The 16,199-nt window shown below is 38.8% G+C and overlaps 1 protein-coding gene across 36 annotated transcripts in view; it reads left to right on the top strand.

Annotated features, from left to right (window-relative positions):
• Nucleotides 1-16,199, top strand: part of RBFOX1 (RNA binding fox-1 homolog 1) — a 1,229,664-nt gene that overhangs the window by 1,087,275 nt on the left and 126,190 nt on the right. For all 36 annotated transcript variants that reach the window (XM_064153056.1, XM_064153048.1, XM_064153051.1 and 33 more), the window contains one exon: nucleotides 1,035-1,277. In XM_064153056.1, coding sequence (XP_064009126.1) covers nucleotides 1,035-1,277 — 243 coding nt within the window. The remainder of the gene's footprint in view (nucleotides 1-1,034; nucleotides 1,278-16,199) is intronic.

Genomic DNA, 16,199 nt, shown 5'->3' with positions numbered 1-16,199 from the left:
GCTATGGAAACATGAGGAGGAACTTCTTCACTGTGAGGGTGACAGAACGCTGGAACAGGCTGCTCAGGGCGGGGTGTGGATTTTCCCTCTCTGGAGATATTCAAAACCTGCCTGGACACATTCCTGTGTGATCTGCTCTAGGTGATCCTGCTCTGGCAGGGGGGGTTGGACTGGATGATCTTTTGAGGTTCCTTCCAACCCCTGACATTCTCTGATTCTATGATTTGATCTTTTTTTTTTTTAATTTTATAACATCTATCTATTTACTTTGCATACTGTACTAAAATTACAAGTGGAGCTCTGTGACTTGAGTACTGAGAAGAGCATGCCTGTAATACTGTGTGGAGGCACCGTCCCTGGGGGTCTTCAAGAAAAGACTGGATGAGACACTTGGTGCCATGGTCTAGTTGATTGGATAGGGCTGGGTGCTAGGTTGGACTGGATGATCTTGGAGGTCTCTTCCAACCTGGTTGATTCTGTGATTCTATGATTTGTGGCATGCAGCTGCTCACTAGTGTGTACCTCACAGTATTTCTGAATGTCTCATAGAGTATTATTTCAGGTAAGTATTTTCAGTCTACAGTTAGGTAAGCAATACACACTCAAATCCTGCTCTGTGTGTGGATTGCAGGTGTCATTTTCTGGAAATGGTAGGTCAGAGTGGCTTGCAGATTGTGGGCTAACCTTATCAAAGCTTTGGGCTGGCCACTCTCAGTAGCCCTTGGAATAAACTGAGCTTTGTCCCTCTTCATTGTCTGAGTTGAGGCAGTGGTTCTGGGAGATTGCACAAGCTTCTTCCAGTTAAGGAACTGTCAATGGTTTGTCTAATGATATTAAGATTAGTAAGGTTAGCAAAATGGATTTAATTCAGAGAAGAAATTTTCTCATTAAGAAACAAGCATTGTGCCATTTTCAAGCTGGCAATCCTAGCAGAATACTGTCATCCCCTTCTGTGTGACATGGGCCACACTTCTCATGCCACACTTCTTCCTTTGCTTGTTTAATTGTTGTTTTTTCTCCTTTGATTTTCACAGGGTAATCAGGAAGCTACAGCACCTCCTGACACAATGGCACAGCCTTACGCCTCAGCCCAGTTCGCTCCACCTCAGAATGGTATCCCTGCAGAATACACAGCCCCACATCCTCATCCAGCTCCAGACTACACAGGCCAAACCACTGTTCCAGAGCACACGTTAAACATGTACCCTCCTGCTCAGACACACTCCGAACAGAGTGCAGCTGACACAAATGCACAAACTGTCTCCGGCACAGCCACAGTAAGTCAAGGTTATATCTATTTTAAAGCAGTATGTTTCAAGTTGGTGTGTGTAGCTATTGAGTGTCATTGTTCTGATGCTGCACTTCCTGCTTTTACAGTTAATGTGTTAGGATTACTCACCGTGTCAAGATTGAACATCTTGTCAGTTAATTGTTAAACTTGGAAAATAAAATGTTGCTGCTTTTGGCGTGTCTTAGTAAGTGTGGGAGCTTTGTAGAGGATGTAGTTTATTTTCTTTACAGTGAGAGTGGGAAAATACTGGAGCAGGCTGCCCAGGGATGTGTTTGGGGCCCCATCCCTGGAGACGTTCAAGATCAGACTCAATGTGTCCCTGGGCAGCCTGATCTAGTTGGAGATGTCCCTGCTGACTGAAGGGTGTTTGGACAAGATGATCTTTGCAAGTGCCTTCCAACTCGATGCAGTATGTGAGTAATATGATTAATAGCAAGCCCACAAATCATGTAATAAACTTTGACTAAGTCCACTGTGGAAAAACATTGTAAAGGAGTGTTTGTAAGCATTCATTTGGGAGAAAAGACAAGACCCCACTAAACCCCAAGAACCCCAAACCAGGCTAATTTTGTTTGGTTTCACGATCTCTGTATTTTTGATACTTAGAAGTAGCTGCTTATCAAAATGTTAATTGAATGATACTGTACTAAAATTACAAGTGGGGCTCTGTGACTTGAGTATTGAGAAGAGCATGCCTGTAATACTGTGTTTTCTAGAGAGCTTGTTTGTGCAGCCCTTACCAAAGGTGTGTGTGGGGCTATGCGTACCAGAGCAGAAATGATAGACTCTATTTCGTTTCTATATGAAGTTCTGATATGTCATGAATTATGCAAGAGACTTCTCAGGTGGCCCTACCTTGTAATTTAAGCTACAAATTTCACACATTGATAGCTGAGTGCTTCTATCTTAATTCTAGACCAGGGCCCGATATATCAGGTACCAACAGCTGGCATCCACCTGTGTTACATGTGTAGGATCTAGCACTGAATAGACAGCATACTGCAAATGCTCTGCTATCTGTCCTCACCCTTGCTGCTGCCTACCTCCCCATCCTTCTCTGGCATGTATCCTGCTCTGGCAGGGGGGATTGGACTAGATATCTTTCGAGGTCCCTTCCAGCCCGTGTCATTCTGTCATTCTATATCTGATTTAAAAGGTTTTGTGCATTAAGACAAGAGAAAAGGGAAAGCATCTTCTTTTAAATGAGTCATTCTGAAGATTTATGTTTATAGCCATGCCACCTTTTTTTTTTTTTTTTTAATGTCTATGAAGAAGAAAGAAGACAATGTCAGATGCACAAAAGAATATTCCTTTATATTACCATGGGGATGTCCTTGCAGATTAGTTACACAATTGTGTGGTTTATGCACCAAAACGTTTCAGTTGTTTGGTTGGGGTTTTTTGTGTGATGTAACTTTATGCTGCCCTAAGTGACCCTTTGCATTAGTAGAGGGAGAAAGTTTAGGAGCATCCTGTTTACTTTTATTTCATAGTAGACTCTACAGTGTTGCTTTCTTAATTCATATCTTCAGAGTTCACTTCCTCCTCCTTTCTAGCTTTTAAAATTTTCTTCCATAATAATTTTGGCTTGTTGTCAAATGTGTCATAGTCCATGGGCACTGGCTTAGAGCACGAGCCCCAAGTTGAAGAGACTTGGTAGAGACTAACCATGAAGTCTTACCTACTCTCCTTGTCTCATTCTTTTCATAGTTCACTTTTTTTCCCTTTTTTTTGACTGCTGCTGCACACTGAGCAGTCCACTCTGCTGCCCAGCTCAGCCTTTTTTCTCTTTTCAAACCGTTGGTCTTTTTGCTGTTCAGTTCTGAAGGACTGACAGTGCTGAACTCAATGTGAACCACCTGTCAGTGCGAGTGTGACAGCAGCTCAGCCCTCAGCATTTAGTGCTTTCTTTCCATTTAGTCTGCTTCTTTGCCCCTTTTTGATTCTGCAGTTTGAAGAAGTGTTAGTCTCTATCAGAAAAGTCAGGTTTGTGTTTTTCCAACATTTTCTATGGCAAAAGCTGATGAAAAGAAGTAAGTTGGATTGTCTGCAATGCACTTATCTTCTTCAGGCACTCTATTCAATCCCAGCTCTTGCAAATCCAATGATTCCCCTGAAAATTTCTGCTTCTGATATACTAATAGACTTTATTGTTACTTGAGTTTGAATCCTTTGCTATCTGCTGCTCTTACTTCCTTTTTGCCTTCCCCATGTCCAACTTACATTTTACCTGTCATATGCTTCCTCCCTTTTGGTTCTACTTGGAATGAATTTCCATTCTCTGAAGGCAAACACTTCCATTCCAGTAACCTTTTTTATTTGGAGTGTGCAGTATAGTTATCTGCTCTTTTTTATTGTGGATCCTTTTCTTGCCTTCTTGTTTCTTTTCTTACAGATGAAGGTGCATAACTGTTAGAAGTAGCTCCCGTGCTATTTATAAAGAATTAGATTTCCTTACTTTTGACTTTCGGGTATTTCTGAGGAAGTTTGTTTTGTTTTTTAAAGATTATGGTTTGGTTTGGATTTTTTCTATATTGCAATGTTCTATTGAAAGCTGTGGATACTATCTCTCCCTGGAGAACAATACATTGAAAACACAAGTTTAGAAGTGTATCTCTATGGCTTTACATTCTACAAAGTAGACTTGACATATAACATATTAACTCATCAGCTAGTTTTTCAAATTTGCAGTCTGATAATGTTTGCAGAATTTAATTATAGGAACCTAGATCTAAAATCTGGTTTACTGTGTCTCATTAGCATTGCACTTAACACACTGTAGAGACATTATAAATAGCTGTATGCAGATGGATCCCAGGTAGATTTGACATGGGCTTTGTAATATTGTGACGGTCCAGCTGTGTGTGTTTCTAGTCTCTATAGCTTTAATAATACAAGTTTTTATTATGAAATACAGCTTCAGTAGCACTGTGTCAACATTAACTGCATGTGGTCCTTATTGTGGGAGGAAAAAAAATTGTGTTACTTTCAATTTCTTGCTAGCTTTCTGAATAGTTGGTTTCCAGTCTTAAGAGGATTTCAAATGGAACTGATGTGGGGACATGGTGGCATTTGTCCTGTAGGCTTCAATACTTTTCCCATAGTTTCCTGCCAGTAGTCTGTGTTAGAAGCAGGTAAAAGAATAATCACCTGATTGTCCGTTCACAAAAGAACACTGTTGTGATTAATGTAGATGAGACAAACATGGAGGCAAGAGCAGTTTTGGAATTTTCTTAATTCAGTTACATGTGAAACTGGATTTACCCCTGTAAATGGCTCTTACCATTTTGATATGTGAAGCTACTTAACTTCAGAGCAGTTACCAAATTTGAGGAGCTACTACTAGAAGTGACTTGCCTTCATCCACAAAGAAATTAATCCATGCTGAAGTTAAACACAAACCCTGTCTTTCTCTCTGTGTCCCAATTTATTTCTTTTTGTCTAGTGCAACTTAAACCCAAACAAAGATATAATAAAAATCAGAACATTCCATGTAATTTCTCCTGAGTCCTTTACTGCAACACAGAGAGTGATCCTGGCCCAGCTGGAACCACTGTCAGTGTCCCCTTTTGCTGCAAAGTGAACACAGTTCCAATCATTCCTCTTATTAGAGGGTTGCAGGTTTGTGCACAGTAGAGTGCTATTAATATAGAAAGTCTATGGAATTATTAATAAAATCTGTAGGCTGCAGTAGAGGTTTCCTGTGGTTTCTTTGATCATTCAGAGCCTTTCAAAATGGTGTAAAGTATTAGCAAGGCAAAAGGACAGTGCTTCAAACTCATTCAGAGTTGGTGTGAGACATAATGAACACAGAATCAGAATCACAGAAATTCAGAGGTTGGAAGGGACCTCCAGAGATCATCAAGTCTACCCCTCCTGCCCAAACAGGATCACCCAGAATTGTCTGCTCAGGAATGCACCCAGGCGAGTTTTGGAAGTGTTCGGAGAAAGAGACTCCACAACCTCTCTGGGCAGCTTGTTCCAGGGCTGTGTAACTGTAAAGAAGTTTCTGCTCATGCTGAGGTGAAACCTTCTCTGGTCAAGTTTGTGCCTGTTGCTCCTTGTCTTATCATTGCATACCATCCAAAAGAGATTTGCCTTACAGAATGCGTGGCATTTTCTGAATGCAACAAAAGCAAAAGGATCTGATCTGATCAGAAGCAAATGTCTGCTTTTTCTTTGATTATAACATTTTGTTGAGAACTTTATAAGAAGGGATCTTTCTTTGTTTGTTTTGCCTTTTGGATTTTTCTTTTTGTAATAAAATATTGCACAAACTCTTATACCCTGACTTAATGCAGTGAGCACACATTATATCTGAATGTAATGCTGCAAAGTGGCTGTTGTCTTTTGTAGCACTGATTTTCTGTGGACTGCTTACAGGCTTAGACATCTACCATGTCAAATTCCATGTATATATATATTTTTTTAATGATTCTCTTTTAATTTAATTGCCAAGTTCTTTTTACTTAAAGAGAAGGACATTTTCTTGCTTGTTTTTGCTTGAATTAACTAACAAGCACTTTAGAAGTTGCAATTAGGGAGAACACAGTGTTCTGATATTGTTAAGTTTTTACTTTTCTGCATGTTAACGCTTACACTAAATCAAACACAGTTTAGTGGACATTCATTTAGCAGTGAAGATGTGGGATTAGAAATGCTCATGTGCTTCCAAAATGTGTGTTTCCCAGTGAACTTTCTGAAATCTATTATTTTGATAGAGCAGTGCATTTTGTTTGGGTAAGCATTGGACATAAGGGATTATTATGTTATATATCTAGGGAATGCTAACTTTGGATTTTGGTGCTATGAAAAATGAGACAATGTACAGAATGAAAGGGAAGTAAATGCTTAAAGACAGGATAATGTAGCTGAAACACAAAATCATCTGCAGGTAATAAAATACTGTCAAAAGTTACTTTGGGTCTTTTTTTGCATAGTATGGTTTTCATCTTTCTGGATCAATATGTTTATTTAACTTTAATCAAGGAAGTAGTCCATCTGAGTATATACGTAATCAATACTCATCCTGCTTTGAGTTATTTAAGTGCTGGTAGACTTGGAGCTGCCTAGCATCAAACGTGCTTTTAGTCATTAACAGAAATAGTAAATTGCTTCTTTGAAGAGGAATGGATCGATAAGTGTGTTACAAAATTCTGGTAAAGTAATGTCTGATTTTGCAGTGTGATTTTGAATGTTATGTTAAGTAGTTGCATATTTAAAAGCTTCTTAAAGTGAGACATTTGATAATTTTATGAAATAGGAAACCTCTATTTACCTGTACATAGTTATAGATACAAGCCTAGTTATTGGACAGAAAGAATTCCAGCATTAAAATTCGTTCAGTTTGTGTCTATCAGTTTTATACACAACTTCTGATGATGCCCCTGTACATAAATAGAAAGGGCATTAACTGGGCATATGTAAGAAAGCAAGTAGTAGTAAAATAAATATTGTTTCTCTAGGGTTTCCAGTTCTAAGTGTATTATACAGATAATGGAGGTAAATATCAGGGTATGGTAAAAGCTGAGTTCGTAGTAATGCTGTGTGTTTTATGGATGTGTGTCTATATATCAAATATTCTGTTCTACTATTCTACTTTTCAATTAGGGAAAACTCAAGGTCACTGTGCAGTCCTTCTGCCTTGGACTGTGACTCCACCAGATTTCACAGGCTGGAGAGCCTTGATAAGTAGTGTGCTTGGCTGGGAGTCCTCAAGGGAGCACACAGTGTACGTGGAGGAGTGATTTCTGGCTAAGGTGGTTCTGAATCAATACCCAGCACAGCTTTAGGGGATGCTTGCTGCTCAAGTCCTGTAAGAAGACCTGTGGGGGTGTGGGCTGTCTGTGAGCACTAAAAATGATGAGATATTTTTTGTGTAACTTCACTGTTAAGACTCAATTGCAGCCTGGTTGCTATCAAAATTCCTCCTGTAGCATCCATTGAACTGGATACTGTCCTGTGTTGAAAATAATGGATGTGTTAGATACTGGATGTCTGTTGTGGCAGTTCCCACTTATACCATGAAATTTTGTCTGTTCTTTACTCTAATTCTTTGTAAGTCACATAGTTCCCTTTCTTGGTGTTAATTATGCCCAAGTTTGTGCCTTCTTAATGATACTCTGGACTGAGAGATTATTTACGCTGTTGAACTTGGTTGTTTTGAGGAAGAAAAAGATGAACAACTCTGACCAATTTTTTTTCCCAGTTATTATTTATTTTATTGTGATACTGATTTCTCTGTTTTGCTTTTCAATTTGGGCAAGAAAGCTGATAGTATCAAGAGCTTTAAGTGCTTTAAGGCATTGTCTGTGCCTACAGATCGGTAGAGGTAGGCTGTTACTACACTTCTCTGCAGTGTGTTTGTATTTTTTCTTAGCTGTCTTCCCCACTCTGTTCTTCATGTAAGCTATTTCTGTATAAAGGTTTGAAGCTGGAGGAGAGCATATTCAGATCTTAGGAAGTCCTTTTGTATGAGAATGGTGAGGCTCTGGAATAAATTGCTCAAAGTGGTTGTGAATACCCCCTCCCTGGAGGTATTTAAGGCCAGATTGGGTGAGGCCTTGAGCAAGCAAGTGTAGTTGAGATGTGTCCCTGTCTATGGCAGGGAGGTGGGAGTTCATGATCTCTAAGGTCCCTTCCAACATAAGACATTCTATGATTCTTGGACTTCATAGATGTCCCTACATATCCGTATCCATACATGAGTATATGGATAGTGATTCTTAGTGCTGTTGAGCTCAGCTAGTCTTATACTTGTATCTGTATATTCTGATCTTCCTAGCAGGTTTTGATACTGCAGCTGGAATGTGAAACCTGGAATTGCCTCTTGTGGCTTAGAAAGCAAAAGTGACTCGCTCGATTGTGTCTGTAGTTCTGTCTAGAAAACACGCAGAGCAGAATTCCAGTGCAGATAACCACATCCTTTGTTTCTCTTATTGGTGGTAGTTAGGGTTATGCACACTCTGCAAAGAGGAGTTGGGAACTTTTCACCAGAAGGAGGCTGTCTTGTAAGTCAGATTTTCTCATGGATGATTTTTATTCCAAATTGCTATCACTGACCCAGTTTCTGTTCTATTTCAATTCCATATTTTTGTCTATGGGTCTTTGCTACCGGTATGCTAGATAGTTGATAATACTCTGACAATTGTTACAGCAGTGTTTATTCATCTAAGTTGTACCCTGCTGATGTAGTCTATTGTATCAGCATGGTATGCTATTTCATTTATACTACCTATTATATTTGGTCCCAACTGCTGCTTGAAGGAAATATTTCAAAGAGCTTATTTCAAGACTCTGAGTGCTTTTAGAGCTGCAGAAGCAAGCAACCTGGTCCAGCTCCTGCTTTATAGTGAAGAGATCAAAACTGACATCCCAAATAGATAACATAGTGCTGTGATAGTTCGGTGAGGCACGGTAATGACTTGTGTTCATGGGCATTATTACTTCTAAGAGGCTTCCTTGCTGTGAGCCCCGCATGTGAACTTTGTAACTATGCCCCGTGTGTGTTTCTTTGCTTATGCTAAGGAAAGGCAGGAAGATATTGCTCACTTTAGCAGCTGTATGTGTCAATGCATGCTCTAAAATAGATTCTGCTCAAGGATACACAGAACCTTAAGCCCACTGTTTTCCATGATGCTGTTTATAAACTGCCTCTTGGTTTACTTTTTTTTCCCCCCTGTATTGCTGAATTAAGCTGGGCTTTGCTCCTGGGTGTTACTTGCTATTCTGTGAGGGAGTATCCAGTGTAAGGAGAGCAGCCTTTACACTATCAGCTAACTGTGCCCCTGTGCACCTATCAGCAGGGCTTGTGGTGTTCTGACATCTCAGTAACTGACCCTTGTGATTTAGTTATTGCCTCAGCTTTGCAGAGGTCTTTTCAGTCACCAGTCAGAGATTTAGTCACGTAAATCCACCTTGAAAAGTTTCTTCAGAAAGCATTGCCAATTAATTTCAGAACTGCTAAGTCTAATGAAACAATTAAACAATTTAAGCTTTTCTTCCTACTTGTTCCTGAAGGAGTTAAATGATAATGGGGTTTTGAGTTTTCTCATACTTTGTGTTGTCTGTTGACCTCCATCCCAATTCTTTGACATGTTACATTATTGACTTTCTCTTCTCTTTTTGCAGTTTAAGTAGCTATGGCATCCAAATGCATTGGCTGCACTTTGGGTTCAGATTCACTGAGAGAGAAAAAAGCATTTGTTACACATTTTGCTGAATAAACTGAGCATAAATTTCAAAGGACTTCTTGGTATGATGAAACAGCTAATTACAACTTACTTTGTATTTGACCTTCTGCATCTCTGTTTCACATTATAACATGGTAATTAAAATTGATCCTTGCAAGGGGGATTTTTTGGGTGAAAATTAGCTCTCGTTTTCACTAAATACAGAACTGGCTGTGCTAGGTTAGGTAAGACTAATGATGTTTTCCATTCTCTTGTAATTGGCATGCAAATGATAGTTAATGGTTTGCAACTTTATCAGAAGTTGTCGATTCCTCTGCACACTAACTCTTTAATTGCAATATAAACTTGGATATTGTCTGGAGGAGGCAATGGCACAAGGAGAATATTTTTGTGACTTCTTGTTTAACCAGCAACATCCTTAGATCCTTGCTTGCAAGACAGTGGCTCTCCATTAGAGTGGTCAGAATGATCAGGTGGCACAGGCAGTTTGTAGTTAAAAACTATGAAGATCATTTGGACAGCCTTCCTCCTCTCTTCATTTAACCATAAGGGTGAATTTCTGTGATATCTTTATCCAGAGTTACACACAAACTAAACTTACCTTCCTTTATGACTACACTGGGGTGTCAGCTAAGGGTGACTTAGTGTCTTATTGTCCACCAACTCCGAAATCTATTTACTTTTTTCAAAACCTGCTTGTACTCTATAGAGTTTCCCTTCCTTTCCCACACCCTCTCTCCAGCTTTCCCACACACCCACCTACCTACCCACAGAGTTACGTTAATGGTTGTTACTCATGTAGGAGCTTATCTACCATTCTCCCTGTTTCATGTGTCTCCTTCCAAGGGTCAGTCTGGAAGAGCATCTTGATTCAAACATTTAACCTTGCTGTCTGTCAGTAGCAAGGCATGATTATCTGGCCTGGCTTAACCTGCAAGTGTGTGAATCCATCTGTTAAGTTTGAAGCTGCTTTATGCACTACCAGTGATGTGACAGGGCTGAAGTGCATATCACAGGCAGAAGCAGACAGAGGACAATTTTCTTATTAACTAGATATGCATTCAGGAAATGGTTAGAACATCTTCCTTTCAGACTTGACCGTAGAGGGAATTAGACTGAGCACATCTTGCTCCATTTGGGCTTCTGTGGTATGCAGAAAGATTTGGGGAGGTCATTTCAAATTGCAGAAATGTAGATATTAAAGGGCTACTTTTTACATTAACTGTAGGAGTTGGTAGAGATCCTAGACAAAGTAATAGAGTAACCTGATTTGTCTCTTGAATTCATCCTGCATACATATGGCAATTTCTTTACACAAGCATTACATGGAAACAGTAATCTTCACATCAAGATGCAGCTGTCATTTGAGGAGGATCAGAATAGTGTGAGGATCTTTTTCTGTCCTGGTTCACCTGAAAGATGAGAATGCAGCTAGGAGGCTGCTAGGCTGTAGGAGTTCCATGCATACCTGCAGGTAACTTCTGCAAGTTACTTACGTTTCAAACTACTAATAGGAACTAAGATAACTGCTTTAGGGAATCTGAATTTATTAATATATATTTTTCTGTTTTTAATAACATCACTGTTTAAAGAGAAGTGTTTCTTTTTATTCTTACTGCTGTACTTTTCTGATTTATATTAAAACTGAAATGCTTTAAGATGTATTTGTCACATCAACATATTAGAATACATGCAAAGATCAATGTTCTTATTTTAAAATTTCAGACAGTCTTAAAGCTAAATTTACCCATATTATCATAGGTTTTGTTCTCAGTTAAGAGTTTATACTTTAGAGTGGCATCTTATTTTAAATAGTGTTAGCTATGGTGTATGCATTTGCTAATTGATATATTAAAATATGCATTTACAGTAGAATGACTGTACCAAAGTATTACAAAGGTATTATAAAGCCAGTTACTACTAATTTAAATGTAGCATGGCAACAGTGTGTAATTTTGGAGGAAGATATATGGTTGATGGGAAGAGGAAACACAAATTCTCTGGTACTTCTGTGTCTGGATTGCTGCATCTTGGTGGTTCTAAATGCTTTTTCAGATGGTTTCCCATGCAGTTGTGCTGCACTGTCAACATATCATAGAATGGTTTGGATTGGAAGGGACCTTAAAAATCATCTAGTTCCTCCTCTGATTTAGAAAAGTCTCTCAACATCTTTCTAAGAGAAACCCCTCAGGCCATCTTAAAGGGCTTTCTGCAGTTGCTTTTCCAGCAAAGATGTCTTTAAATCTCACCCACTGAAACAATTGCCTCTCTGGGAACAGCCTCTGAACTGCAGTCAGTCTTACCCCAGTGTACAAATTCTGAGCTGCCCATTTCAAATCCATCTTCCAGAGACAGGAGAATGTGTAAGTGCTGCTGAGATCCTTCCAGCCACATCAATCGGTTCCATAAAAATGCTTGTGTGCAAGAGTGCCCAGTTGGCAGCTTCTCATCAGCCTCTGCTGTGAGGTCTAATAATGCCTCCAGAGAACATGAAACTCCTTGTTGATGGAACAGAGGAATACAAAGATTGTTTGCAATGGAGGACATCTCAATCCTTATCTGTTGATTGATTGCAGATTCTGTAATAAGTCTGGCATTGCCTCCTGCTTTCCTTAAGCCCTTTAAAGTAAGAACAGAGAGTATCTCTTGCTATGCTTTTTTTTGCTTTGGATTATAATTAAAATGCTTTTCTTTTATTCTGTAATTTATAGAAGAAAAAAAGGCAACAGAATGCCACTGGGCCAATCAAAAAAAGAAGAAAGACTGATGGCAATCATCAAATCTTTTCTATGTCTGTGGGTTTTTTTGTTGGCATTATAAAAAGTGCATCAAAAGATGTCAACTATTTAATTTAATAAGGATTCCCAGAAGTTCCAGCTGTTCCAGAAGAGTATCTAAATATTTGATTTGAAAACAATATGTGTACCAACACTGCAACATACTGCAGGCATGATCACTCAGCTCTGCAGAAGGATCTAAGTCCAGCTGGGCTAATTAGTGCTTGCAGGTAAAGCTGCTGTAAGGTTAGCTTCAGTTGTTAAAAGGTGTTGTGGGTTATATAACATGAAAGACAAGAAATATCTACCAAACTGAGTGGAAACTATGTAAAGTGACTAGTTTCAATTTGTGCTAATGCTGGGACACCTAATTCTGCTTCTCATAATGAGGTGATGTGGTTTTTAGTACATTGATGTTACAAAAAATGCTGCCCTATTGCTGCCCTTAGTACCTAAGATATTAATAAAAGAGACTGCCAAAAATAGCTAAAAATGTTAGATTACTTAAAATACTTGAAAGTATTAATCTTAACATGAAATTATATTAAAAATAAATTCTGTAGCTTTTCACTATACATTGAGGAAAAGTTATGAGTTTAGGTCAGACAAATCTGCTTTTAACTCGGGTATTTACTTGCGCACGTAGCAATTCTGTTCCCTGTTTGCTCAGATGCCTTATTCTTTTGGTTTTAAGAGTGCAGAAATTATTTGGTTGCACTGAGAAATATGGTTTCTTATGGGCACATTCCCTCCCCACCATTTATTGCATCATTTTCAAATACAGTGTTAACCAGATTTAAAGAAAGAGATGGCTGTGTTTCACCTCTGAAAATTTACATTTTCTTTTTCTGTTGCATAAACTCTTTTTTTTCTTTCTGGAGTAGAAAGAGATTTGGGGGTTGTATATGCATGTCCCCTTTTTTCTCTTTTTTAATGCAGAATATATTCTAGTGTTGCCAGCGTGTCTGGGGAAAAAAACAGTGGACAATGTTGAAAAGTAAAAGATGTAAAAGAGAAATAAGTATGTGGTAAAAAGGTAGAGTTTAAGAAAATGGAAACACTTTTAAAGTGATGAGCTTAAAAAAATACATTATAATTAGTAGGGAATTTAAGAAGCGTGTCTAAATTCCTTGGAAAAGACCAAGTCCAACTGTTCTCTAATTCTACCAGTTCTGATGCTAAACCATGTCCCTCTGCACCATGTCTCTGTCTTTTAAACATCTCCATGGATGGGGATTCAACCAGCTCTGTGGGGGAGCTTGAATCACTCAAGATTTTCTTTTTTTTTTAAACTAAATCAAAAGGTTAGCAACTGTAGGAGTGAACATGCTTGTAAGGTAGACATTGAATCATTTCTACTGCACAAACATTGACACACACGAAAGAGTGATTGCGTAGCCCAGTAAATTTGCACCATGGTACAATGTACGTCAGCAGTGAAATGCAATTTTGACCTCAGAGATAAGTCTTGCAAGCCCTTCACTGAAAGGGCTGTGTGCTAGTGTTCAGAATAATCGGATAGGTATCGGTTTCAGAAATAGATACCTGCATAGTAGGGTCCTGAGTAGATGCAGAACTGCTGGATGGTTGTGTTTGAATGCTTGTCTTGTAAGCCAAGCTGATGGCTGACATTTTGAGCTGTATCTATTACCCGAGACTTCAAGCTTGTGCTGTGCTGTCAATAGCTGCTGATATGCACAAAAAACTCCAATACTGGCAATGATTAGGGCTATTTAAAGTCTTGCTTGGCACCTAAACTTTGTCATATACTTGTAGTGATAGCGCTTTGGAATGCTGCAGGCGCCCCTCATTGTAAAACTGATGAAGTGAACATGCAGACTGGCAGTATGTGTATTTGCAAAGTGGCTCTTGCATGCAATAAAAGCACTTTCACACTAGCATAAAAAGTTGCTATTGGCTTCTTCCTGTCTCCAGCAGGCATTTCCAATTTTAGAACTGCCTTCCTTTCATTTTTGAGCTAGGGTTCCTTCAGTTATTTCTTTTCCCCACTGAGTTGAAAGCATTGCAGACCCATTCTTTTCATCTCTCTGTTCTCTCTCCAAAGAAACTTGCAGCCATTTCCCATGTTGCTTCTCTTTTAGTATGTACAGCAAAGTCAACTTTCCAAGGAGCCTCACATTTTTTGTAGACAAAATGTGATCAGTCAAATGCACCTGTGTCTGAAACACTGATTCTGTTCTGTGCTATCTAATGGAAAGAGCCAAAGCTTTTCTCTTTTTATTCTTCTTGCTTTTCAACACAGGTGATGGATGAGTGTTTTTTATTTTTGTTTGTTTGATTATTTAGGCTTTTTTTATGGTGTTTTTTAATTGTGTGTGTTTGTTGGTTTGGGGTTTTTTATTTGGGTGTTTGTTTTTGGTTTTTCTTTTTTTTCCAAATGAGTACTTTCAGATGCTAAATTTACTATATCCCAGGCTCCCATGTGTCTGCCTTACCCCGGTGCATCTAATTTTTCTGCCTGGAACTTTTATACAGATGTAATTTGAGGACTTGGGATATTAATCTAGGGTTTTTCAAAGATTCCCAAGTAGCCTGTTACCTGCTTATTAATACAGCATACATCTAGCACTGTGTGCTAGATGCAATAGGTGATATTAGTAGTCCTAACTATGTGAGTAGCAAGTCTTGTCTGTAGTGCAAATTAAGTCATTTTGTATGTCACATTACTGATATGTGGCAGATAGTCATGTATGCCCTGGCCATACGCTGTATAAAATTTCCTTCTACTATAATCAGATGTTTAGTACCTCTTAGTACTACTTTTCAGGTAGTAAACTGATTGTGGCCTCAGTATTTCCAGTTTCCTTAACCTAAGTACTCATAATGTATTGGCCTAAATTTTAGTAGCTTTCTAGTTAATTGAATTATTGCTTTGACCTGCTTGCTTGACATCTATCAGTTACTGATCATTCAGACTTGATAAGTTTAGAACCGGTTAGCTAGCATATTTTCTTTGTATTATTTTGGTAGCTGCTGTTTTTATTTTGATTGGTCTTACTGCACCCTGTGCTTTTAAGTCCTTCTCCAGTGTGAAGAAGGAGGGCTCATGTTGCCAAATATTCCAGTTAAATGTTTTCATCTATTTGTATATTTTCTTCCCTGAAGAATGGTACTTTGTCTTTATTGCAAATAAAAGGAGACTTTTCGATTCAGCATAGTTATTCATTATTGCTTAAGACATTCACAGGAAGATTATTGCACTTGTAGCACAATCATTCCACAGGTATCAGAGTAATCATTGGAGTTTAGACTGAACCCAAATCTGGTGTACAATTCTCTACTGGTGTACGATTCTCTACTGGAAAGCTGAGTGCTCTCGGGTCTCTTGTTCTCCCTGCTGGGACTCAAAACAGAGGAATGAGGCTGTGTGGTGTTATGGTTGTCCAAGCTTGTTGCCCTTGTAGGAAACTGCATTTGCTACAAGGAATTGCTCTTGATCATATTTTTTCAGGTGAAGAAATAGAAATTAACCAGGAAATCTCTGAGATTTAGTTGAAAATACTAATCCTCGGGGGGGGGGGGGGGGGAGGGGGAGCATGTGTGTATGTGTTTTTTAGCACCTTGCTTCCTGACGAAATGCAGCGATGAAATGTGCTATTTACTCTGCAGTTTTCAGTAAGAGTAGCTGTTTCCTGCCAAATGTTATTTACATTAATTACAGGTGGAATTTTTGGTACACTGAATAATAACCATATTGTGTTGCTGTCAGTTTTGCTAAAGTACCTTGACCTTCTTTCTGGTAAGATTTGTGAAAATAACATCCCGGTGCATGCTTAGGCCAATTAACATCACCAAGAGCCTTGAGAGGGAGTTTTATTAGTTTTTTCTTTGTTTAGTTCAGTCTTCCCTCTGTAGCCATGAATTCACTGTCCACTCTTCTGTAAAGGCAGAGTGGGAAATAGACAAAATATCTGAGGC

Source organism: Pogoniulus pusillus, chromosome 13 (assembly GCF_015220805.1).
Source record: "Pogoniulus pusillus isolate bPogPus1 chromosome 13, bPogPus1.pri, whole genome shotgun sequence".
Taxonomy (NCBI): domain Eukaryota; kingdom Metazoa; phylum Chordata; class Aves; order Piciformes; family Lybiidae; genus Pogoniulus; species Pogoniulus pusillus.
The sequence above is the reverse complement of the archived record's forward strand: the minus strand, read 5'-3'. Positions and strand labels throughout refer to the sequence as shown.